At 37.8% G+C, this 26660-nt stretch overlaps 5 protein-coding genes across 5 annotated transcripts; 1 reads left to right on the top strand and 4 right to left on the bottom strand.

Annotated features, from left to right (window-relative positions):
- Nucleotides 1-97: 97 nt before the first annotated feature.
- LOC111345294 (uncharacterized) lies at nucleotides 98-11198 on the bottom strand. The gene is given in 8 exon segments (XM_088763532.1): nucleotides 98-1149; nucleotides 1472-2066; nucleotides 2068-2482; nucleotides 4551-4632; nucleotides 5142-5308; nucleotides 5853-5918; nucleotides 8059-8143; nucleotides 11046-11198. Coding segments are annotated over 8 exon segments (1647 nt in total). The 5' UTR covers nucleotides 11085-11198; the 3' UTR covers nucleotides 98-951.
- Nucleotides 11199-11234: 36 nt separating this feature from the next.
- Nucleotides 11235-13663, top strand: LOC148727649 (uncharacterized). The gene is made up of 2 exons (XM_088763529.1): nucleotides 11235-11521; nucleotides 11601-13663. The coding sequence occupies exons 1-2, from the start codon at nucleotides 11301-11303 to the stop codon at nucleotides 13192-13194; spliced, it is 1815 nt and encodes a 604-aa protein (XP_088619655.1). The 5' UTR covers nucleotides 11235-11300; the 3' UTR covers nucleotides 13195-13663.
- Nucleotides 13407-15375, bottom strand: LOC148727648 (uncharacterized). Its single transcript, XM_088763533.1, has one exon. The coding sequence runs from the start codon at nucleotides 15226-15228 to the stop codon at nucleotides 13753-13755; it is 1476 nt and encodes a 491-aa protein (XP_088619659.1). The 5' UTR covers nucleotides 15229-15375; the 3' UTR covers nucleotides 13407-13752.
- Nucleotides 15376-17887: 2512 nt separating this feature from the next.
- Nucleotides 17888-19807, bottom strand: LOC111345286 (histamine N-methyltransferase-like). The gene has a single exon (XM_022952561.2). It carries the CDS (start codon nucleotides 19289-19291, stop codon nucleotides 18386-18388), a length of 906 nt encoding a protein of 301 aa, XP_022808296.2. The 5' UTR covers nucleotides 19292-19807; the 3' UTR covers nucleotides 17888-18385.
- Nucleotides 19808-20245: 438 nt separating this feature from the next.
- Nucleotides 20246-25581, bottom strand: LOC111345288 (uncharacterized). Its single transcript, XM_022952563.2, has 6 exons — nucleotides 25331-25581; nucleotides 23505-24188; nucleotides 22671-22802; nucleotides 22180-22290; nucleotides 21386-21906; nucleotides 20246-20905 (listed from the first exon to the last, which is right to left on the bottom strand). The coding sequence occupies exons 2-6, from the start codon at nucleotides 24112-24114 to the stop codon at nucleotides 20699-20701; spliced, it is 1581 nt and encodes a 526-aa protein (XP_022808298.2). The 5' UTR covers nucleotides 24115-24188; nucleotides 25331-25581; the 3' UTR covers nucleotides 20246-20698.
- Between the last annotated feature and the right edge of the window lie 1079 nt (nucleotides 25582-26660).

Here is a 26660-nt window from a genome sequence, read left to right as displayed (position 1 = left end):
ATTGCTCAAATAGTGCTTTACTGCGAAGGATCGTGCATATATACGTTTCATAACCGCAGTTCATACATATGTTTCATATGTTTGTTGTTGATCAATATTTGTGTTACGAAGCATTTTATTAAACCATCGTTCACCTAAATAACAACTTCTGCCTTGGCTTTTTGGACACTCTGTAATGGTTACGATTACTAGCTACAATTCACGTCAGAACGCGGGTCTAGCACTAGCCAGTGATCTGGTTGAAGACGCAATGGCAGAAAGCTTTCATGTATTTTTCAAATATCAATTTGCTACACTGTTAGTATAAAAAATGAAAACAAAAAACAAAAACAAAAAGCTATTGCTATAAACAAAGTCAATTTGCAAAGAAATAAAAGCTAGCGTGCTCAATAAACTACGTATTCCTTTGCTTGCAGGATGCTTTTACAAGCACATAGATGAATAATATTGTAACTTCCAACTGGGGCTTCTCAGTCACAAATTGTATTACACTATTAGAACGACTTGGACTAAATCATCAACGCATTTGCATAGCATTACAAGGTTTAGGATGATATTACATACGTACATCCTTTACGGTAACTCTCAAAGAGGGTTTTCCAGACACAATATCATTACAGTATCAAGTCTACCTTGTCTTAATACTAAACGCAGATAAAAACAGAAAAATATTTCGGGCAGCAAAGTCCTTGACTCGCTGAAGCTTCTTTGTTACATTGTCAAGCGTTGGCTCACTACAGTTGAACAACATAAAACTTTCCGAAAAATAAAAGCGTTGATCAATAATAGAGATTCTTTCCGTCCAAAGGGAATTTGATCTAAATGTGACTATACAATTAGAAACAGTTTTGGCAAAGTGACCGTGCCGTGACAATTCTGTCACGTTCTGTTAGATGACCAAAGTTCAAAAGAATGAAACTGGTCATACATTACATCCTGCACAAACCATTCTTAAACTAGTTGTTCTAATTCACCAATTATGTCTTCCATGCTGGGTCTCGCCTCAGGATCTTGTTGAATACATCGACGAATGAGACCGCGAAGGGCGCGGTCTGTCACCATGGCGACCTGCTGGTCACGCCTGTCAGGATCTGGCAGTTCTCGGTTGCAAATCTAACAAAGAAGAACTCCGAAACTATAGACATCAACCTTGAAACAAAAATACAGACAAGAAAAGTAAAATTAAAAAAAAAAAACAACAACAACTACAGCAATTTACAGCAGTGCTACAATTAATTACTTTCCTTTGAGGGACACTTCCGGCATTGCTGATCCTGAGCTTCGTCCTATGGTCGAGGTACTTTACGTAATCTAAACCGCTGAAAATAGGTTCAATTTCTATCTGGGACGTTTACATGTTTGTTTTTTCAACCACTCATGACAACAGTCTACAACATCTTAGCAAAGGTCCCAATGAAAAGGCTACGGGACAACTTAACTGATATCAATACCAAATTTGTGCCAGACTTACCTTTACAGTTTGTCTTTTAGTGTGGGCTTCAGGTGCACTGTAAATCATAGCACCAGGACCAACTGTCATGGTCTGCTGCATAACGTTAGCAGTTCCATAATCTGAGAGTTTGCCTCGCCATCGGTCAGCTTGTCGCCATAGCAACACATTAGCACTGCTGATGTCGCGGTGAATTATGGGAGAAGGCTCATTTAAATGAAGGTAGTTTAATGCAAGAGCCACATCCAGAGTTATAACAGACCCTTCAATTGAAGAAAGAGATTGTTGCTCTAACACGACTCGTAAACTCGATTCCATGAGCTCTGAGACAAACAAAGGATTTCCTTCATCATTTGTTGCTCCAATGAACTGAAGCAAACAAAGATGGCGGCATCGTGAAGCGATGTTCATTTCTCGCTCAAACAGTCTCCTGTTGTGAGGGGACAAAATCATCTCGTGGATTTGCTTGACGGCTACGGCACAGCCACGATACTTTCCTTCAAAAACACTCCCCCAGGCTCCTCCCCCAAGGCACTTATCTGTTACGTGAGTTTGATCGCGTGAAACGACCCAGTCAGGTAACTGTTGGTGTGGATTTTCATTTATCACCAACTGAGTTGTTGAAAGAGATATCTAGTTCATTTACTTCTTGATCTTTTACCCTCAACTGTCTCTCCAAAGCAGTAACCCGATTACGCAAATTATCAGCTTCCTGATCTCTGTGTTGTAATTGCCCTTGGACGTGTGCAAGCTGTTGTGACATCTCCCTCAACTGTCTCTCTGCGTATCTCTCTTGTTGTTCTTTTTCCCCCAGAAGGTTTGCTTTTTCCTCTTCTTTTTCCTGTAGCTGTGCTTGAAAGCGTGTCCGCTGCTGGCTTAGTTCTTCATTTTTGTCTCTCAGTTGTTGTTCTGTTGGTATTAACCGCCTCGGTAACACAATGTTATCTTCTGTTGTTGGTGCTCTTCTTGGCAAAGAGGAATTCTCTTGCAGTAAGTAAGACTGTGAATTTCCAGTTTGCTGTAGCTGAAGCTCTATAACGCAAAATTAAGCGTTTCAGGTTGTAAAATGTGCTGTATTGTTAAAAATTATAATGTAAGAAAAAAAAATGCAAGTAATAAATAAGTAATATTAAATCCCTCAGATAGTGTTCTATTGTCAACAATAATTTATTCTGGTTTGTGACTTATTACAGGTAATTCTCATTCCATTTTATCATCATATTAAGGCAACAATTCGCGCAAAATACTAACTTCTTCCTTGGCGTAAAAGCCGTCCTCGGGAACAATGGCCCGAGGTCGTGGCAGTTCGGACCGAGCACAGCGAGGTTTGTATAAAAAAAGAGAGAGGGTCGATATTCTGCAGTATCGCTAAAGCAAGCAAAGTTAATCAGTAGTTCATCATATGGCACACGGATTGGTCTTGTTTATTTTGAATTTGCCAGCTCCTACAACTCAAAATACACGACCTAAAAACGTTTCCGTGGAAACGGTCCGTAAGGCGAAATGCCGACCAACTAAGAAGCAATCAGGACGCTCGTATTTACCTAAGGATTACTGAACCATATAATAAGCGACTGAAAGGGGGTAAGTTACTTAAGAAAATATCAGTGGTGCTGCGTCGGTGGCAGAGTATAACTAAACAAACTGAGTTGATAATATCAATTGGTCACCGGAGGGAGTTTCTAAGCTGACATTTCGAGCGTTGGCCCTTCCTCACGGCGAATCATTCACTCGAAACCGTAGCTTCTAAACTCTTTGCGGCGGCCAATTTACATGCATTATCAACCCAGTTCATGTATTAATTAAGCCGTTTCATTACAGCATGCAACAGCGGAAAAATATGAACGAAAAGTGAAGCTACAAAATGGCCGCATTGCAATTTTTGACTTTTTAACTTTATCTTAGGCTTTACTTTTTAAGCAACAAACTACGCATAAGATTTCTTTGTTGCCACAAAGAATACTTTCATAGTTCTTTGTGTTGCTTTCGTTGTCATATGTGATCAGAAGCAGTTACGTGAGTCTAATACGACCGATATAACTGAGTAAAATTGTTATAGTTAAGATTAACCATGAAATTTCATTATAATTTCCGGCAACGTAAGTAAATACCCCAAGAGGGTTATTCGACTGATCGGTACCTTCAGCGCTGTCTACAAATTTGCCATTGTGATGATTTTGCATGCGATAAAAATAATCGGGCGACATGACTCTGGTTTCGGGCGAGATGACTTTCGGGTGACTTGGCCGTAAATCATAGCGGGGCTCCCACGCTCTGCCCCATATCCATGGAATATGGTCAACCTCTTTTCGTTTGGTTGTCACGTGACTGACCGAGCGTTCGTTCGTACGTACGTACGTACGTACGTGTCTTCGGATTGCACGGGTAGGGTAGGGGAGACTATGAAAACGAAGGGAGGGGTATCTCAGGCTAGTCTTGGCAAATGCACATCTTTTATGTTATCATTAATAGTGAGAACTTGGGAGCTCCGCTTTTTGGCTTGGCTAAATCTATATATTATGGTACACACTCCTTATTCGATGGTTTTAAGTGAGGAATGAGCACAATGTTCACTCATATTTTATTATAACCATCTCATTGTTATCCCACTATTATTTCATTCTCCAGTTGTTTTGCTTCACAGGTGTTTTCGAAATGCATTTTACTAAAATATCTGATCGGTTTCTTTTCTTTTTTCTTTTTTAAAGGTTGTAGACGAAAGTCTATTTTTACGGCTACTGCCTCTCAAGTTTGATCCGATGTTTTCCAGTTCTATTTACTTTTTCTTTTCTTTTTTTTTTTTTTCCAGAGTTTGTGATTTCTGGATTATAGTCACTAACACATGATGTTGTTAGTTCTACTAGTTGCCACAGGCAGTCTTTGACTGTCTACTTTCTTAATATCCCTTTAACTCATAACTACAGAAATAACACAATAAGTAGGAGGAAATAAGAGAGCCCATAGTCTTGTAATAGGAGGAAGTGATAAATGTAAAGTCATGTATATGCAGTGAATTGCATACAGTTCATGCAATTGCATTTCCATTTCTATAAAAAATATACTCAAAAACATTGATAATACTACAGTATCACATATGTACCTGTAATTTTCGTGCAAACTGGAGGTCGCATAGCAAACACTTCACAAAGAATTTGAAGCAGATCTAAAAGATTAGATTTGGACTGAAAGGATTAAAAAAAGAAAAGGGAATGAGAAACTTATGGCTTTGATAGTACAAGCTGTAACATTATAATTAGATAGAGTATAATAATCTCCGGGTATCTTTATTGTGACCCTGTAGAAATTGTACTTAACTGTATTGAAAGAGTGTACTACACTCTACTACATGTACAGTAACTACTTTAATCCAATTGTTTACAAAAGATAACAGAATTATGAAGTTGTTGAACTCAGTTGTTGAACTCAGTTGTTGGTTAAGAAGCAACTGAAGTCCAACAAGTTTTCAATAAAATTTTTGGCTCGTACTTAAGGAATACCCCATATCTCAATTATAATTGATATTCTGATGTTTTTATGTCTACAATTAAATGAGTCTCCTTAGACACAATATGATTTTGAATTTTCACTTCAATATCTGGAGCTCTTTTCTATTTCTTTCCCTGCTTTCAACATTTACAGTCATTCCAGGGTAACAAGCTAAAACAGAAAAATATAGTTTTTCAACACATACTTCAAGATGCCATGTATGAAGACAGGGATGGTAAACATTTCCATTAGTATCCACAAGTGGAGACGGAGTGATTTCCATTGTATCAGTAGGTGTGACAATCACTAATGGTGGAACATAAGGGTGTCTTTTTTGCAACCAGAGTTGAATTGGGATGTTGTATTTTATACCTAAAATAACAAGGAATTTACATCAAGGAATCTGATGACTGTGTGCAGACAAAGAAGATATTAAAATCTCATCTTAATTCTTGAGACCTAATTAAGTCAGCTGGCTATAGAAGCAGCATTTGAGGAATAAAAGGTAGGCCTGTAGTTAACTCATTTCCTTATATCTTCCTTGTACATTCATCACATTTACATGAATCCAATTCCCTGCAAAAGTGTATGGTGCTGTGTTGATTGATGTACGAATTTCATGCTAGGGAAATTGCACTGTTTATAGAGAAGGCAAGTTTCTAAAGAAAACTGTCAGTGGTTCTACATCATTGGGGTATCAGTTAAGAATTGGCCTCCACAAAGAGTTTCTGAAGATGCAGATGTTTTGATCATTAGCCTCTTTACCAGAGTGATAACTAAGGGCTATTAATGCTTGAAATGTCAGCTTTAAAAACTGTAATTACTGTGGCTGATTTACGTTATGATTTAGGATCATACACCACATTACACTGTGTATAAACTGATTGATATTTTATTAATAATCAGTAGATCTCACCTCTGATTAGAACTGGAATTGTTCCCTCTAGAGAAAACAATTCAACTTCTCTTCCATCATTGTATACTGCAGGTTAAATAAAGTACTGTATGAATAAACTGATTGCCTTTGTGTGTGGAGGATGCACAGTGGCCTCATGGTTAGTGAGCTTGACTCTGGATCGTGTGGTCTGGGTTCGAGCCCTGACCAGGGACATTGTGCTGTGTCCTTAGGCAAGACATTTTACTCTCACAGTGCCTCTCTTTACCTAGGAGAGTTAAATGGGTACTCATGAGTTTAATGCTGGGGGTAACCCATCCAGGGAGGGGGGGGGGGGTAGAATTACTCCTCGCTGCTTCATGCTATGGAAACTGGAGTTAAGCACTGGCCCGATGGGCCACATGGCCCGTAAATAGGCTATGTGTATGTACAGATTTCAAAAACTTTTTCCACAACCCTCTAAGCTTCAAATATTCCACTAAAATATAAAATTCAATATATGTATATACTGATATTTAGTGCTGAGGAAACCCAAATGGGCGAAACGTACATGCATTAAAGCCACAAGAGAAAAGTTTGCTTCTTCTTCTATTTATTCCACTTATATATATATAGGGTCATATATAGCGTTATATAAGGAACCGCTCGACCAATCACACTGCTGGAGACTCTTTGTTCAGCTCTGAAATTATACTAAATATATATAACGGAAGAAGAAGATCTCTGCAGGTCTCTGACTGAAACATTTTATTCAAATTTTTTACATTTTTTTATATTGTGAGAAGTTGTCCATCCTCGCATTTCTTTTTAACTCTCTACATTCACATTTGCTGTGAGGCTTGGATGCGAATCTTTACTGATCCTCCTGGTGTGGTGCACCTTTGTTGGCCTGAGAGTTCCACTAACGACTTGAACACTCTGGCATGGCTTAAATTCTACCACAAATGTGCAATCATCTCTGGTGGCTTTATAGCTTCACCCCTATCCTGGCACCAGCACTGCACTGATGAGGCCCAGAAGGCCAAAACAGTACTGTCTGCAGTTAGTTATATTTAATAATTATTCGACAATATTCACCGAACCTGAGGTGAATAATTGCTTTAGTATAATTTAAGAGCTGAACAACAGAAAAATTTCTAAAATCATGACATTTTAGTAACCTTTATTCACATTTTATTTTAACATTTTATATAAACTGCGTGGAGTGGTTTATATAGTGTCATATAAGGAACCGCTCGACCAATCAGATTGCTAGAGACTCTTTGCTCAGCTCTGAAATTATACTAAATATATATATATATAACATAAAAAAAAAATATTGTAGTACACGAGGACAGACAACTTCGAGCTAAGAAAGACATATACTCAAATAAAAAGTCTAAGAAAGTTTAATAAAATACGTTTCGGTCCGAGACCTTCATCAGTTGTAATACAATGACTTACAAATTCCTTAAATAGATTTATATAGGGCGTGATGACACATATAAACAAACACAGTAATTAATATATATATTAACTACCAGTGGTAACTGAAAATAAAGACTTCATCTGCAATAAAAGTGCTCGATGGTAAGACCAGAGCAGTGAATAAGGATGAGTTTCTGGAATCGGACTAGTTCAAAAATATTTAATTGCTTAACATTTATAATTGCTTTAACATTTAATGTTTTTGAACTGGTCTGACTCTAGAAACTCATCTTTATATATATATATATATATATATATGGCAGACAGTTGTAACAGTACTGTCAACCTTAAGTAAGCAACTAGTCTTCGAGTTCCCAGCTTATTCAAAACATGACAGTCATATCAAGAATCAATGTACCAATTGTCAATCCTTTTGAGATAACATCATCCAAAATGGTCCTAGATAAATTTAGTTAAACTAGTGTGATATTTTATCTCTGAATGAAAATATTAAAAATTCCACCAAACTGTTGCTTCTAACAGGTCTCAATTGAATTAGATTGAGATCAATTTTGAATTAATTCTGTTTCTAAATAAAAACATGTTTTGTCTACATTTCAGGGTTATTTTGCAAAGTAACAGTTTTTCTCTCATTAGGTATCAATTTAAAATCAAATGAATTGACTTATGTTAATTAAACTGAAACGAAATCTGTTTTACTTAAAAATATATGAAAGCTTTAATTTGTTTGACTGCATTCTCACTTATAGAACTAATAGGAATTTTTGTCAACTGCATATTAATTATACAATTATCTCACCAAACATTCCTTCCAATGGCTGTAGACTGTTAAATTGTTTAAGAGCCTTTACAACATCAGTTTGACAGAGCTCAGGAAAATCATACTGAGAAAACAAGTTATCCATATATCATTAGCAGTTCTACAGAGCTCTGTAACTGATATGTTCACCCTTACATAAATGCAACACATAGGTTACAGATATAGGTTACATAGGTGAGACGGGGCCTATGGTTTATTCATCCTTATCTGAGAAGACTAGAATATCTATCCATTTCTTGTTATAGAAAGGTAGTGAATTCTCCTCAGTCATTTTAAGACCATGAACATTGGTCCAGCCGGGGCTCGAACCCTCTACCTCCCGCACAACACAATCTGTAACCAATTGAGCAATATTCTGCGCGCCAAGGAACAATATGACTACACCACTGTAAATTGCACACAAACACAGCTCTTGTTATTTAAGTGCGAGAAATAGGATATTTCTAGGGGCACTTGAGAAAAAGCCCCGAGTGATATTTCAAAATTCACCAGTGGCTTTGTCTTAAAGGCTTTCTCTTCTCTGTCATATTGAATAAACAATTAGCTTCAATTATTTCTTGACAAGGCCACTCAAGTCATCTTAATCTTCTGAAATGTTCACAATCCTTGTTGTTATCCTGGCCAATCAGTGTGTGCTTTTGAGGAATTGTGAAAATTGGTGTAGAGTATGGTTGCCGAAGTGTGTCAATATTCAATGTCGTGTGTGTACGTTTGATGATTTAAAATATATGTGATTTTGTTCAATACATTCGATAAACTTAGGGCAAAATTCGATAAATTACCTTGATATTCATTCGATAATTCATGCAATATTCATTTGATAATACATGCATATTAATTCGATAATTCAAGTAATATTCATTCAATAATTCATGCAATATTCATTTGATAATACACCAGACCTCTCAACCTCAAGACACCAAAAATCTGGAGACTGATGTAAAAAAATCTGGAGATTTCAGTAAAAATCTGGAGATTGGTCGACTGGCAGACAAAACCAAGTAAACACAGGTTCTTAAATTAAGAGAAAGTGTTTTTTGTCCTGCTCATAATTTACTTAAAAAGTGCATGGACCTTAACAACACAGAAATAAACTCTAAATATAATATTCATCAGGTTCATCAATTGCCGCCATTTTGATAATGTGTCGTGTCAAAATGCGAGAGACTGGTTATGATGTTCTAATTTGGAACAGGTGTTCTATATATGGTCATGGACGACTCACAGTGTTTCCAGCGAACAGACAGATGAAGAACGTAACAGCTTGGTTTGTTATGGATTTGCACAGAATTGGCACAAAAAAACTCACCTCTTGCAAGCCAAAAATGAAATTATACAAAATATGTATCCTTTCAGCTTGCGCCTCTATTTATCGTGAGATTTGTCTGTCTCGTCATGATGAGATTGAACTGAAAATCGTGAGTCTCACGACAAAATCATGAGACTTGAGAGGTCTGATACACGCTATATTCATTCGATAATTCAAGCTACAGTCATTCGATATTATCACGTGCCCCGTAGCTACATGACGGCTTGCCTAAGTCCACAGCACTGGTTGTCCTTCTTTCCATTTCAGTAAGTTGTTGCCACCAGTATCGGTGAATCTCGCAAAAGCATTCGCGAAGCTCAAGAAACAAAGGCTATGAAAATAATAACTGAAAGAGCCACTTCAACACCATTGAGTACATTGGCTGCGATAGGATATGTTAGTTCTTCAGAATCTATCTCACATCTATTTAGTAAATTGAGCAGGCTAAGCGCCAAAGACTCCCATTCAATACTTGCAGCTAAATACAGGAATTGCACCGATCTGTGATTGCCACGCTGTTGAGCTCAAGAGACTTGGAGATCACGTAGGCATTTGTGGTCGAAAGCTATGTTAGCATTAAAAATCTTTCCTTTTTTCAAATCAAATAAACACAAACTTTTATATTTTCGCTGGAAGAGAAATTTTTGGGTCAAATCTACTTCGGTAAAGGGGTAAATTTATGGCGTGGATTTGCTACCTACCGTTCGTTATTCATGGTCGAAAATTCACCACTGAAACAGCAATAATATATGTTTTCGCTTCGGTATCGAGCAGTTTTCTTTCGTTAATTGACTCGCTGTGTAATATGTTCTATTTGCAAACGTTTCGCACTTGGTGCAATTCCTTTCTGTAACGCAAATCTTAAATACAGGAATTGCACCAAGAGCGAAACGTTTGCAAATAGAACATATTACACAGCGAGTCAATTAACGAACGAAAACTGCTCGATACTGAAGCGAAAACAAATATTATTGCTGTTTCAGTGGTGAATTTTCGACCATGAATAACGAACGGTAGGTAGCAAATCCACGCCATAAATTTACCCCTTTACCGAAGTAGATTTGACCCGAAAATCTCTCTTCCAGCGATAATATAAAAGCTTGTGTTTATTTGATTTGAAAAAAGGAAAGATTTTTAATGCTAACATAACTTTCGACCACAAATGCCTACGTGATCTACAAGTCTCTTAAGCTCAACAGCGTGACTAATGCTATTTTTAACTTCCAATCACAGGTCGGTGCAATTCCTGTATTTAGCTGCAAGTCCATTCAATTTGTACCGCCATTTTAGACAACCAGTAGCCAAGCCTTCTATCCCAAATACGGAAGATAGGTCACATGAATATTGCATGTATTATCGAATGAATATTCCTTGAATTATCGAATGAATATTGCATGTACCATCGAATGAAAATTGCTTGAATTATCGAATGAATATTGCATGAATTATCGAATGAATATCAAGGTAATTTATCGAATTTTGCTACAAGTTTATCGAATGTATTGAACAAAATCACATATATTTCAAATCATCAAACGTACACACACGACATCGAATATTGACACACTTCGGCAACCATAGCAGGGAGTATATGAGAGTGAAACAAATAGTGGAATAAAAAGAGAATTAGATGAAGATTCATTACACTAATACTAACCTTAAAGAGATACTTCCTGATGACGGATGCAAGGGCCATTTCATTTCGACCAGTAGACAGGCAAAGCTCAAGAATTTCTCCCCACTTTCGTTTCCAGCGCCTATCGTTTGTTACAGTCGTCAAAGACTACGTACGAGTTTCGAGTAGGCGAGGATCTGGGAAAGAGAGTTCGAGGAGGGGCGATAATAGCTGTTATTACGTCTGAGCCAGCGATTCAGCAGTCATCACACGGGAACGAGGCTATTGGGTCAAGAAATGTTTCAAGAACTAAATCATAGGAAAGATATGGAAACCCACGAGGAATCACAGCCGAAATATGCTTTTTTTTCGGCTGAAGAGAAACTACAGTTGTTGAATGGTAATTGTCCCCGAAACATTACTAAACAGGTCTTAAGATCATGGTTGTCCTATCGAGTAGGAACCTCAAAAAACGGGAGTGCTTCTGCGGATGGAAACAAACGAGAACTGGTTCAAAGGTACGTAAAAATAATTAAAATATCATTGATATTTTGAGGATAGTTTTAGACGGTAATTAAAACCATCTTTGTTTTTCAGGGTCGTAAGCTATATTAAGAATGGCTGGGACGCGAATTTTACTGAAAAATGGATGCATCTGTCAGGAGAATCGAACGAGAACTTAAAGGAAAATTCGGCAAATGCTAACGAGGAGCCAACAGGGAAAGATATACAAAATTTCCTGCCCTCAACAACGTGGACCGAATTGAAAAAATGCAACAAACTGCCAGAGTTTTCTATTGCAAATATGATGAGCTACTTTATTACTAGGCGTGCAAGAGACGATGAAAGTAATAAAGACTATAAAAGCTTAAACTGCAAAGCTTTTGGTCTTTTCAGACATGGTCACGTCCAGAATATTAAGGTTGCGAATGAGGATGGCAAGTATTTTATCCAATGCGAATGCTTACCTGAGATGAAAAAAACTCTAAAATATAAGATCCAAATGACAGTAGACAGTTCTGGTGATATAATATATGGAAACTGTAATCCTTGTCCAGCTGGTAAGCCACCACTTGCATCATGTAAACATTTGGCAGCTCTATGCTTTGCTCTTGAAGAGTACATTAGACTTGGTCGTAGTCAAGAATTTCTTACCTGTACAGAAAGATTGCAGACTTGGAATCAACCACGAAAGCGAAAGCTGGAGGCACTCTCAGTATACGACATTGATTTCAGTAGAAAAGTTTTTGGCACAGAGAATTTAAAACACAATAAAGCACTGCACGATCCAAGACTTTGCATCTATAGAGAACCAAGTACAGAGAAGGCAAATCAGACCTTGCTTCAAGAAATCTCGAGAGAAAGTCTAAATTGTGGATTTTACTCTATTTTATCAAAAGAGCCACTATGTCCAAGTAGTTTAATTGTCTCACCCATAAAAGAACAACCAATGTCATTGGAAGAAATACATGCAAAAGCTAAAAGAATTAAGTCAAATCTTTTTGTAGGAGAAAAAGAAAGAGAATTGATAAGCAGAGCAACAAAAAATCAAAGTGATTGTCAAAAGTGGTTTGAACACAGGAAAACAAGAATTACTGCATCGAAATGCAAGAGAGTACTTCAGAGACCAGACACAAGCCCCACTAAGGCTGTAAAAGAAATTCTACATCTCAATGACAATTTTCAGAGTAATTACATGAAACAAGGTCTTACTGATGAAGCTAATATTATCAAGTCATATGAAAACCTCTTCAAGTGCAACGTCTCTAAACTAGGGTTTGTCATTTCATCTACACATCCATTTTTGGGTGCAAGTCCTGATGGTGAAGTTGATAACAAATGTTTGGTGGAAGTCAAGAGAGTTTTTCCTGGAACAAAAAAACTGGCAGAAGCAGTTTGCAGCAGGGGAATTTGCAAGAGGACTGTTCATGGCCTGCTTATTAACACAAATCACCCATACCATTTTCAAGTTCAACAACAACTATTTTGTGTTGGTTTACAGTGGGCTGATCTGGTGATATCAGATCTAAAGGAAATGATCATAATAAGCATCAAAAATAATTTACAATTTAGAAGAGAAGTTATCCCAAAGCTTGAAAGTTTTTATGAGAACTATATTGCTGTAGAACTTGCTTATCCACGGTTAACTTTAGGTCTTCCCAGGCTTGGAAAAGTATCAAGATTAATGTAACAGTGTACTTCAGTCTTTGTTAGAACTCGACATGACAGTGGAATCACTATCTATAAATTATTTAACTTTTGCATGATCTCAAAATTATGATTACTGATGTTGTGTTTTTTGAAATATATCGTTTTAAATATGGATATTATTGTCTCATTGACAGAAAAGTGAATTTCTATTGTAATAATTACTTTTACTGGTTGGAAACTGACTCCACTATACTCTTTGAACCAGCAAAACTTGCAACTTTAATTTTGCATGACATTAACTGATTTTCAATACTAACATGTAGAACATTTGAATAAATTTAGATACAATGAGCATTTTTTCTATTAGCCAGATAAATATGACATCTGCAGAAGATTAAATCTATCTTGATTGTTAACAGTAATAGATTATTTCAGATCAACTAGTGATATGAATATTTTACTCATTACTCTGTCAGTTGTAAATAAATTGTGTGCTGTCCTTATTGAAACACCCACCTAAAAAATATTGATTCTGTCTATAACACCAGACAATTACAAGCAAACAAATGAATGGCTCAAGAAAGATTCTGAAAAAAATTCATTTCACCAGAGGTGGCAAAAAGTTTGTGAACATAGCACAATTAAAGAAAATCATGTCAACCAGCCCATTCTTGCAGACAGTAATGGGAATAAAATCTAAAATGTGATAGTTTTTGATGCGCTCGATAGCTCTCTCTACATGGATTCGCAATGATGCAATTCTTCTTGTGTTGAGCATTTCTTGTTCAGTAAATTGTCCTGCCTCATTCATATAAGGTGGAACATTTACTTTAACCCCTTTACTTGCTAGTAATTCTTGGATATTGAATCCTCTGTCAGCCATCACTTCATCTCCATATTGAAGTTTATCCATGAGTTTAGATTTCACAGTTATCTCTTTGTCAGAGATAGACCCACCATAAAGATTAGACACAAAACAAACACTACCACTTGGTGTAATTCCAACTAGGGCCTTCAGAGTATTGCCGTTTTTATAGGTAGAGAAAGTGAGCTGCTGTGCTTCAGGATTAGTTGGTGTTTCAATGTACAATTCAGTTGCATCAATTATCACTGTTGTACCATTGTATTTATTCCTGAAGCATTCAGGTTTATGTGCTTCAATTACCTCCCTTGTTGGGAAAATGTCTAGCTCTGAGAATCTAAAATATATGAACTTTGTCCATGTAATGATGATTCGGCTCACAAGACTTTGGCAAATACCAAATCTGACTGCTACATCCTCCTCTAAAAGACCAACTTTGTAACGACACAGCAAGAGAAATAATTCATTTTCCACAGAGAGAGCTCTTCTTGGACCTTGCTTCTCTCTCTTGGGTGGATTCTGCACTAGTTCAGTGTTAGTGTAATTTAACTGTTTTGCTGCTTCTCTTCCAAGGAAATTAAGAACTGTAGTAAAAACAGCATAACTGTTGAAGCCAGTGTAGAATCTCATTAAATTATCGTTTTCTTTGATGTTGTCGATATTAAACAAACTTCGATTAAGCTTCTCTTCTAGTGTCTTTCTTGTCTCTCTCTCCTGTTTAAGTTCGTGTTCCAATTGTTTTACTTTCCCTTCCAATTCGTTGATAATTAATTGTAGAGACTGATCCTGACTATTGTCTGCTTCTTTTATGGACTGTCCCACTTCATTTGATTCTGTTAATGGAACGGCGTTAGCAATACTTTCGTCACTATTTAAGCCTGCAGTTTCTTGACGTTGAGTGGCCATATTCGAACGGCGTTGTGGGGCTTTTCTTTGTGTCTGAACTTTTGTAAAGCTGAAAAGAGTAGGCACAGCATCTACCTTCAGCCTTCCCCTTACGCCTCCAGGAGACTTTTGAAAACATTCTGGGGCAAAATGATCGCTACACAAAAATGAACTTTTCGTTTTTGGAGTGTTGGTTCTTCGTATGTTGATCAGCCATTTTTTTAGTCTTTTCGAGTCATTTAGGGGCAGCGAATGCCAAGAAAGGCCTTTACATTCAACCTTGTTACTCCTGTTCACACAGCCAACTGCTATACAATGCCTTACCATCTCCTTTCTTCAAAAGATTCGGAGAACTCAGCACTGTTTTTGTGAAATATAAATGATGACACAAAGAAACTCTAGAAAATCTAAGGTCTTGACCCAATAGCCTCGTTCCCGTGTAACGACCGCTGAATCGCTGGCTCAGACGTACTAACAGCTCTTCCCATTAATGAATATTTTCGAACTAATAGGATTTTATTTTATTTTTGCGAGTTTTGTAAATTGTTCTGAGGCAGTCATCTTGAGAACCCACCGTAAACAAACAAACGATGGCGCAAGATACCCATGTACCAAGAGTGTGTGGCGTCGGTCCAAGTGGTAGTCGGTCACAGCGAGAAGAGCACAGCATCTGAGTGCAAATTTTAGCAGAAGACTAGCACTGTTTCCCTTTCACTGCTTTTTTTTTAGGCTCGGCAAAAATCGTCTGTCATACATAGTTATATATTTGTCGATATTTTTGTTATTACTATTTATCTACTCGTCTTAGCAGCACTAGTTTTTTTAGCAGGTTTTTTTAGGGGCGATATGATCATCTATTATCCAACTGCGCTTCGTAGAGTACAAACATCGCCCAAAACGAGTACAAATATCTCGCGGTATTTGTCCTCCAGAGAATCGGTTGGAAAATATCCGCGAAATTCGCCCGCACTGAAATAACAATTTGGGGTGTTGGATAATAAATCTCTTATTAGACATTTTGTTGTGTAGTATCGCTGATTATTATCCAACTACACTTCGTAGAGTACAAATAACGCCATAGACGAGTAAAAATATCAAGCGGTATTTGTACTCGTCTATGGTCGGAGTACCGGTTAAACAAGTTTTCTCGCATCACGCAAGCGAAGAATTGGATTGTAGTTACGAAAAAAAATGCGGATAGTTATTTGAATCATATTTCCGACAACGAAGAGTCAGAATGGCTGGCAAATATAGATCAGAGTTTATTAGATGAATCGAACGAAGAAAAACAGCTTGACAACCAGAAAATTTCTTGATTTAATAGTGGGGTGGGAGAGGTCTCTTACAAGGACAGATTAATCAAGCTTGACCTGCTCCCTTTATCCTATGACAGAGAACTGAAAGACTTGTTTTTTTGTTTTTTTTTACAAATGTCTATACAACTATATTGACTTTAACGTACACTGTTTTGTTGACTTTGTCTCCCACGGCCGTACCAGACTTTGTAATTCTTTCAACCTAAAAACACCTATTTGTAGAACCAGTACTTTTCAGGCCTCATACTTTAATCGCATTGTTAAACTCTGGAACCTTACTTGCTCCCTCTTACCATCCACCAGCTTTGACAACCCTGGTTCGTACCAGAAATCTGTCCGAAATGTAATGCTAGACCGCCTAAAAACTATATATGACATTGATTGGCCCTGCACCTGAACAATAGCCAGTACGTGCTAGTGCCACTAAGTTGAAATTATTTAAATATTTATTCTGTATTTTTGTAATTTTCCATTTTATAGTGTTTTTCAATTCATAATAGGCGGCGCCTCGCATGGAACTTAACGTCCCGTTCGCGCCTTCCTTTTTGGGTGCAGTTTTATCTCAGTTTCTCTTCTGTTTTCTATTTGTTATTGTATTATTGTACTCTTGCCTTGTTGAAATATTTACCTGAAATGTCCAATAAAGTCGTTAAAAAAAAATAGAAACAGCAACACGACAACGCGCCAATTTCGTTCCGCTTGTATACTTCTGTCACGCACTCCCAGTAAATAAATATCCGCGAAATTCGCCCGGACTAAAATAACAGTTTGGCGTGTTGGATAATAAATAGCTTATTAGACGTTTTGTTGTGTAGTATCGCTGAGTATTTTTACTCGTTATTTGTATTTTGACTCGCCCTAAATACGGCACAATACGGCACAATACGGCACAACTCGTAAAAATACTCAGCGATACTACACAACAAAACGTCTAATAAGATATATGTATTTTTACTGGTTGTTTGTATTTTGACTCGTCCTACTGGCTCGTCACAATACGTTACAATTCGTAAAAATACTCAGTGTCACCACACAACAAAACGTTTAATAAGATGTGTATACTCAGTTCCCGTGTTTCTATATTACTTATCACAATGACATAGATCACTTGAAACTACAGTAAAAAAAAAAAAAAGCTATTCCCTTGTCAGCCTAGGTGCTTTGTGGAAAAACAATGAAAAATATGTTGAAATAAAAAAAATTAATAAAAAACTATATATTCACCTTATTCAGTTTTGAAAAAGGACCGATGGGATCATGTGACATATGGATCGCCTTGTGAAAAATTAGTGCGAAGCAAAATGTACAATATCTAAACGGACTCGAAAATTCAAATATTTAACAATTATTCACCGAAGGCGAAATGAACGTTGGTGCCGAATAATTCCCGAGACCAAGTCGAGATCGAGGGATCCTTGTTAGGTGAGTTGCGTTACAAAAGACGGTCACGGTAACGTTTAGTGACTCGATTAGTCTTGTCTCACCATAATCGTCCTCTTCTATCCTTAAGCTAAGAAGGAAATGTCCTTAAAGATTAATGTGACTCAAAACCACTTGAAATAGAGGATATTACATCTTCGAGTGCTTTAAGTATCTTTAACGTGTGAGCGAAGCGAACGAGTGAGAGATACTTTAAGCACGAGAACATAAAATTCCTATCCCCAAGCAGCCATGTAATGTTCTGTTTATTTTATAGATACTGATGAAATTTCCACATAAAACAGCTTTTTTTTATTCATTTTCGAAACAGCAAAATAGTGCAATTAAAGTGGTCACCTATCGCAAAATTCCTGTCACAAAAATGTTATGAAATTCGGATATAAAGTTATAAAGGAGAAATAAAGACAATAGTACTTATATTTTTATATTTTCTGTTCCAAAACGTCAAAATTCTAATGTAAAAATAGTATAATCATGTTAGTAACCATGGCGACACCAATAACCTAACACGTGAAGATAAAAATAGTATCTTCACAGCACGCGATGGAGATATGATTTTTTAGTAAAAGAAAAAATCCTGGTATATCTTCGGTATATTTATAATAAACTGCGTTTTGAAACAGATGCCCTAAATGGATATAACCATCGCGTTTTCGTTTATATGTCTCGTTACCCCACTAAGGTTGCAGAATTAATGTGACCTGTCATTCCAACCTCTTTCAATAGAGTTACTTATGAATCACCACAGCCGCCATTTCCGCTTTCAAATATTTTCCTCCACTTTCGTCCGTCACCATTGACTCTCGAAAGAAATCCATGACTTCGTCCTTCAAAGCCCGATCTGCAGTGACTCTAAAGTTTTTCTGATGAGTCAAAAAGTCTAAGAGCAGATCACTCTCTTCTGAAGGCTCTCCAAAACACTTGGTTATGTCAATAGAAAACTCTTGTGTTATTTCATCATACGACCAGCCAGTACTCCTCGTGGCTATCGTGGCGAGGTCCTCTTTGGTGTAGATGGTCATATCCTCAGATCCAAAGGTTAGCTTTCCTTTAAACTTCCTCTGCACTTTAGCAAAGAAGGAAGCTTCGGTTTGGACAAGACATAAGATGGCTCCCTTTTCTCCCAGATATTTTTCGAAGCACGATTGGAGGGCATCTTCGGCATCCATGTAATAAATGCTGTGGATAAAGTGGATGAAGTCTTGTCTTGGTTTGCTCTTGTCATCAGCGATTAGGCGCTGGTATTCTTGAAATGTCATCTGCCGCCATTCAAACGATACCTCAGCTAATGCTGTCAGCGAAGCTGGCATTGACGAGGCAGATTCTTTAAACTTTTCCAAAAGAAATGAGCTTGGCTCCACAACTACGCTGTGGATAGCAGGCTTGGTCTCAGTTTCGTTAGCTTTCAAATGAGCTGCTACGGAGTGGATCATCAGTACATCCATTTCACCTTTTCCGCTACCAATTCCTAAAATCCTAAAGGGCCTATTCTTGTCGCTAATCTCCATAAGCGCTCGCTTCGTTCCACCTTGTACGCATTTCACAATCGACTGTCTGGCAGTAGAGTGGTCCAAAAAGGATTGAAATGATTTCTCGTAAGCTTCGTAGCTCTTTGACAACGTTTCAAGTGGCATTTTTTTCCGTGATCAGACAAGAAGCCGGCGCAAGACAGCTGCGAGGTATACACATCAACAGTGTGTCTTCTGTTTAGCAACTCAATGGACACCTCCTCCACCAATCCCTTGTTTTATGTAAACAATCAGCGCATAATATGCTTAATCCCTGTGGTTTTATCTGCTTTATCTCGAGTCAATGAGCATCGAAGTGTTAACTGTCATAATAAACTCTACTGAATTTTCCCTCGGGTTATGCATTGCATGATGTGACTGTATCGAATTTTGCCGAGTCACTGCACGAGCGCTTTCTTTTCGTTCAATTTTGCTGACCCTGACTTACAAACCGACAGGCCAAAATCACGAAGACCTCTTAATAGGAGTCTTCTAAAGGAAAAAAAAGTCAAGAAAAAAAACCTTCATTGAGAAGAATTTTATCCCTGCACAAAAAATGTAGAAATTTTCTATTTTACTTTAGATGTTTCAGATTATTTGCGTTTTTGTTTACCGCAACTGACAGATCAACTGAAAAGCGTGGCTTGTTTGAATATTTCGGGTTGATATTTATCTTGAAATGATAATTTGAAATCAGCAAAGATAAGATTTATTATTTTTTTGCTTTGTCTGTATTTTGTCTTGTGCTTATATGCGAACCGACAAAGGTTATGGAACTACGAGTACGACCAGTGGAACGGGAAACTTGGATAGGGAATGTGGAACATAGAACGTGGAAGGTGAAAAGGAAACAGTAGACTGTGAAATACGGAATGAGATGCAAGAAGTTATTAAAAGGAAACTAGAAACAAGAAAATACAAACGAGAGTTTATGAAAATTGAGATCAATCAAAGAGAAAACCGATAGCGCGAAAAAGCTTATGGATGGTAAGTCAGTGGCGATAAAACATAACATTTTGATTCCAATTTTAAAAAAATGAGAGCTGATGATTAAACAAAAGCGTCAAAATATTACAGAACTAAAATTTAAGCCCTTTAGGCGTTTATTTTCTTACTAAGTTTCTTCCTTTGAGGGTTATGAATAAAAAAATTCGACTTCAAAAGAGACACTCGTCCATTATGAAGGCCTTTAAAAGCTTAAAACCTCGTGCTTCACACATTTTCATTTACCAAGCTCTGAACGATAGAAGGCGTTATAATGAGTCAAATGCTTCATTACTCGATGCAAGACAGAAGTCCTTTTAGATGCTTGTCGCTTTCAACGATCTTAGAACTAGGCTGAAGTGTGGCACTGCTGCTGAGATGGGAGTCGTGAGGGGCCTAGAATCTCAATATACCGCGAAAGGTAAAGCTTCTCTGATCTGGCGGAAACTGAACAATTGTTCAACCCGTTCATCCGTTGTAATCTTCGCTGAAAAAAGATGTGAAATAGAATAGTTTGTGCTCAACTCCTCCTGTGAACTGGAACCTTAGTCAGGGTGACTTGTGACTACCGAAATAACTTTGAAGGAGGTTCACGACTGGCTGAAACACGTGAGGCTTAAAATGTACCGCGTCATAAGGTTTTCTAGGCAGCCCAGTGCCCTCGGGATATGCGTCACTGATAGGAAATACATCAAGTATATCGACACCTGCTTTGCACATGGCGTCCATAGCGTAGGCGTTGAATAATAAAACACGCTGCAAAGAAACAAAGATCGAAGTTGTTCGAGGTGTGCAGCTCTTACAAGCGTATGTCTTTTTAAAATCATATCCCGAGAAAAACGAATCAATGTGACTGATAAAAGAAAATGAAATAAAACAACCACAATGAGGAACATACAGAAATACGATGTCCTAAAGGTAGGTTCAAACCCGTTCATTAACTGCTTAAATTTCTTTTCTTTTGAATGTTGGTTGTTTGTCAAATAAATTTTTCATTTTCCGCTTGGCAGATATGTTGGTTTATCAAACATACATCAGTTATTGAACAAAAAACTCAAGACATATTGATGTCCAAATTTTCTCTGCAGTTTTCGTGATCGAATCTATAATATAGGCAATCAGACTGATCATTAGTCAAAAAGAGATAATAGCCGAAGGGGTATTAATGTATAATCAAGCAGCACATAGAGGTTTTTTTAAACCTTATCAGTTGTCAAGTGTTCCTACTATACTCACCTGATAAGTCAAAAATCTAATACTGGTCGAATGTCGCGCATTGGTTTTTGGGTCTCCGTACTTCTCTTTATTAATAGCAGTTGTCGTCTTCCAGATAAGATTTCCTTTAAACCTCCATGATCTACCGTCCGTCTTAAATCTATCATTTAACAATCTAATTGTTTTGTCAATCAAAGTCTTGTAAGACGTAAAGTTTATTGTGTGCACGTAGTGCAGACCTAGATTGAGGACCAAGACGGATTTGGCGTTGCCCATAAAAGGCTGATCGATCACGTGAAAGATCTCTGTCAGAACTCTCGTAATACTGAAGTCTTTGTCATCCTTCTCTAATCGAGCTCTGGTCAAGTTTCTGTTGGGAATTTCGTAGACCCAGTTGTAGGTGCTATTACATCTTTGGAATACTGTTTTACACAGGGGCTGTTTGACAACGGACTTGTAGAAGAAATCGCCAATTGAGTCTCCGTAAATCCACAGTGTTCCTAGTTTTCTTGTCGAGCTGTTTTCTAACGAGCCAGATTTGTCTAGAGTTGAAGATTATGAAAATCATCCTATCAGTACGATGTGACGGATGAGTCGACTATACATTGATCAGAGAAGAGTACTTGTGGAAGGGATTTTTATTCATTTGATAAATCTGCTTCAAACTTCTTAATTTCAGACTAAATGAGGCGCGTGGATTATAAGACGGCAATATTTTTTTCTTGAACAAACATGCAATAGATATATCGCAGTCTGCACTTCAATACTTTGCTAACGAAATTAGCTGTGAAATAGTAAGTGTCCCCTGTACTCACCAGTTAAGTATGGTTTCCATGTGTCATTGACCCATCTCCCATTACCGTCCCATAGATCAGAGCATTTTACCCCACATGGTGTGTTCAGAGAGCCAAACTTGTTAATAACCTCTAGATGCGGGAAAATCGATATTACAATTTTTAAAGTAACTTTTAAAGATAAAAAAGGCAACGTTCATTTCAAACCCGAGTTAGCCGGACTGATTGGCAATGATTTCGGTTGTTGTTTTCTTGGTTCATTAGGACATAATGAATCAATTATCTTCCACGTCTGTTTCAACTTTCACTAACTTGATCATAAGAACAGTTAGTAGCCACCTTCTGTCGATGCAAAAATTCTATTTCGTTAGAAGATGAAGGCCACATATAATACCATTATAATATCATCACTATCACCAGGATTATCTGTTCGAAAACGACCAGGTGCCATCGTTCCAAGGAGTGGTATCAGGGCCAGTGCGTATAAGCATCGAGGGAACTCAGTAACTTACTTTCGAAAAGAGGTTCAGGGGATCGTGGAATATGGATAGTGAATGGCGCACCGTTCCACAATGGACTTAACAGAAATGGCTTTTCACGACTAGGAAGAGCATCCGGTGTTTGGTATCTACCTTGGGCGTTTCCTATAAAGGAATATATTTTACATGGTTGACATGGAACTTTCCGCTAAATTCAATTTCGCCTTTAAAACCACTTCTCAATAATTTTTCAGTCTTTCTCTCAATTTCTTCTAGATTTAATTCCACAAAACTATTATGTTTCTCATTGCCCCCTCCCCCCCTTCCTCCTAAAAATTTCCAGATAATTCAACGAAAGAAGAGTTATTTTGAGGAGAACATACAAACTCACGGCTAAGGTTCACTAACAACCAGGTAGGAACTAGGTCTCATCATAATAAACTCCACATCTTTAATTCCACATCTTTCATAGAGAAATAAAGATATCTTCAAGGCGAAAGAATACGCATGAATATGTATCCGACAACAAGTTATTTAATCAATGACCTTCCCTGTTTCTTAAGACCTAGGGTCAAATACATGATCTAGCGTCAACTACATGATTTGTCTACGTTCAACTTCATAAAGCAGCGAGTCAATGGAGCGGCAAGGAAAGGCGAGGTGTGACGAATCAATCGCCATGCGCATCCATTACCCCAGTCCCTTCCCCAAACCCTCCCCACAGCACAAGGTAGTAACGAGTAAGTATGAAATCATGCTTCTGATCCTTTCCTGGATCTTCCAAATAATACAGGCGTCTTAAGGACAATTCATTAACAACAAAGAGCTAAATAGAGGATGTCGTTTAGTGTTATTGGTTGAACTAACCTTTTATAAACCAATCTTTTGGTGGATCTTTATATCCATCACACGAAGAATACTCCAAAACCACCTCTACATCATACTTCCCAGGTTCCAGAACAAGAAAAATGACTTCATACTTCCCATTATTATGATCAATTACTGTTGGAGACATCGAAGAAGGTCCTCGTACATGAACCCGCCAAGAGTCTCCACCTTTCTTCTTGTCAAGGTTATCTTTCGTTACAGACTGGATTTCAAATCGACTAAACTGCCCGGCAGGTCTAATATCCCACAATGTCAGATAGCTTTTAGCAGCATCTGTTCTGCTTTGGTCACGCCATGAACCGGTACTCTTTCCCCACTCCATGTTATTTGCGCATGATCGTAATAATCCTTTCCAGTCTGTGCGCAGTCGCTTGAGACGACACCAAGTTTCCATAAAGTCGGCGTAGATCTCATCGTTGCGAGTGTGGTTCTTTACTGTTCTCGAATTCTTTTGTTTGGATGAGATGACATGAACGTGAAAGCGGTAGTGCAGCCAGTACACGTAAGCAAACAGACACAAAGCCAGCACAGTTAAAGATCTTCGAGATATCACCCGAATCGGACATGTTGCTGTTGCCGAGAAAATCATTCAGAAATCTCCGTCATGAGTTTTTAAAGGAATTAATTCACATGCTTCACAGTTTTTAACAGCATATCGAGAACCTGAGGTAAAAAACATATATTACAAGTATGTCAAAAGCCATTTAAAGATAATTTTTCTTTTGATAATAACAAGGCGCTTCGCTCCGACTAAGGGCTAACGCTCGAAACGTCAGCTTTTATAATCGCAACGGTGGCCAATTTATCATTTCAACTTTTTTGATATATTCAAATTATTTCGTTACCCCCACCGACGCAGCCCCAAACAGTTTCTTTAGAAACTATCAGCCTTTATTCGCTTTAAGGTAAAGCCTGTTTACGAGCCAAGTGGCACATTGGGCCGGCGCTTAGCTTCAGTTCCCGTAGTATGAAGCGACTAGGAGTATTTCTACTCCTTTCTGGATGGAATGCTAGTCTATCGCAAGCTTACCCCAGCATTAAATTCGCCGCAGCCCATTTATTCTCCCGAGTGAAGCAAGGCACTATGAGACTGTAAAGAGTCTTTCCCAAGAACACAACACAATGTCCCCGGCCAGGGTCGAACCCGGACCACTTCGTCCGGAGTCGAGCACACTAACCATCAGGTGGCTGCGCCTCCACACCAAGGCTCTTTAAGCAGCCATTTTATAATAATTTAAGTCAGACTAGCTTAAAAAAAGGCTCAGTCATGGGTTGATTGCTCCAAAGTAAATGTGTACTCTATGCAGAATACACAGTTGGTCCGATCTACACGTGTAGCGCGAACATCGATTATTGCGGTCACGGTTATTACTCATGTACATATCCTAGTTGGAAATACTCCAAATTTTACTTTACTTGTTCACGTACGGAATAAAAGACCACAATTTTATCAGTTGAAATATTTTCATTTTATGCAACAGGTAACTTTAGCTTTTGATATTCCTTTGTCAAGAATTTGTTGTCTTGAAAGCAGCGTGAGTAATCACCATGAAATCGACCAGTCCGTTTGCTCTGAGAGAAAATGTGGTCTTTATTCTGCGATGATTACACGAATTTCACACTCCCTAAATGGAACGTTTAATACATTTACTGATGACAACTCGATAGAAATATCTCAGCATGTCCACCCTATAATCGCGCCGTTGTGGTACAAACTAATTCAACGTCGCAGTGTCTTTGATAAAAACGGAATATAGATAGCCTCCAGAAATCTCTCCTGATAATTTATTGGAGCAACAAGTTACCTTAGGAAGGGGTTTTTGCTCAAGCTCCTGCTTCATACAATTCAGTTGAAGGCGTCATTTGTGGAGTCCACTTTGATCACAAGAAGAGCAGCTCGATTAATTTTGTTTGAGGATTAGCTGGCCTTTTGGCGCGCGACTGGTACCAGTTTCCCTTGAGGCGATATATCGCAGGTGGTTTGGAAAGACTGCCTATCAACTGACTGTAAATATAAAAATAATGCAACTAAATTTCGGTACAAGTTTTATAAAAAACACAGACCGAGCTTGATTTGAAAAACAAAAAGGCTCAGTAACTGATCAAGTCAATCCAGATTATAAATGAAAGGCTCCAGAGTAAGATCGTGATATTATTTAATTTCTTGCAAGAGGAGACCACCCGAATGTTTAGACAATAATATCAGCCATGTTTTAACTGGTAGTATTTTGGTTAAGACCGTAGTCAAAAGCTAGATAAGGCCCTAATAGGAAAAATGTTTTTTCATGCTTTTATAAGACTGTAAGTAATGTTCAACCATTTTCGGTAGCTACAGACTCAGCATACAATATAAGAGCGATATCAGCCGCGTGCGAAGCTTATCTCTCAGAAAGTTTACAATACTTGTGGAGAGTAGTTGTCAAAAACAGATAATCAAATGAATCTTACATAATCTTGCTTGACTATATGCCTCAGATTAATCATGGTCACCTTTGTGGTGATAACTCGGCATTTTTACTTCAGGAGGAGTTAAAATGTCATTATAATAACCGCACGTATAATTGTAAGAAAACCCAATTGTCAGTATACCATCACTCTTATGAAACACAGCATAAAAAGCAAAACTATTAGAGACAAAAAATTCCCCCTTCTGTTATTATGAGAGTTCATTTCAATGTTGCGTGGTACGTGCTTGGATCACACTCGTAAGCATCGTAAACTATTGGATTGCTATCCTGTGAACACAAAAATTTTACTGCGTCTTTTGACAAAAAAAAAAATTTATTCAACCGGGGAAAAACGGTGTTCGCAGTCGGATGATGGATTTCTAAGAAGACGTGGTCATCAGGTTATTGTTATTCTACATTCCAATTATCAAAAGAACGAACAATGATTGATTGAAGAAAGACGATTCTTCTTCATGCCATGATCGTGGGACAAAGAAAAAAATCCCAGTGAGGAATCAAACCTCAGACCATCGGATTCCAGGTCCCGCATGTCTATCACCGAGCCACCGAGACGTTTTTCTGTAATTTCCTGCAACTAAATTTCAAATGTCCTCAAAAACCCGAAGATATGAATTAAAGTACTATGTGCAGTCAACTGACTCAGAATTGTTTTTTCCATCGTAACCGT

Source organism: Stylophora pistillata, chromosome 6, assembly GCF_964205215.1.
Source record: "Stylophora pistillata chromosome 6, jaStyPist1.2, whole genome shotgun sequence".
NCBI lineage: Eukaryota > Metazoa > Cnidaria > Anthozoa > Scleractinia > Pocilloporidae > Stylophora > Stylophora pistillata.
The sequence above is the reverse complement of the archived record's forward strand: the minus strand, read 5'-3'. Positions and strand labels throughout refer to the sequence as shown.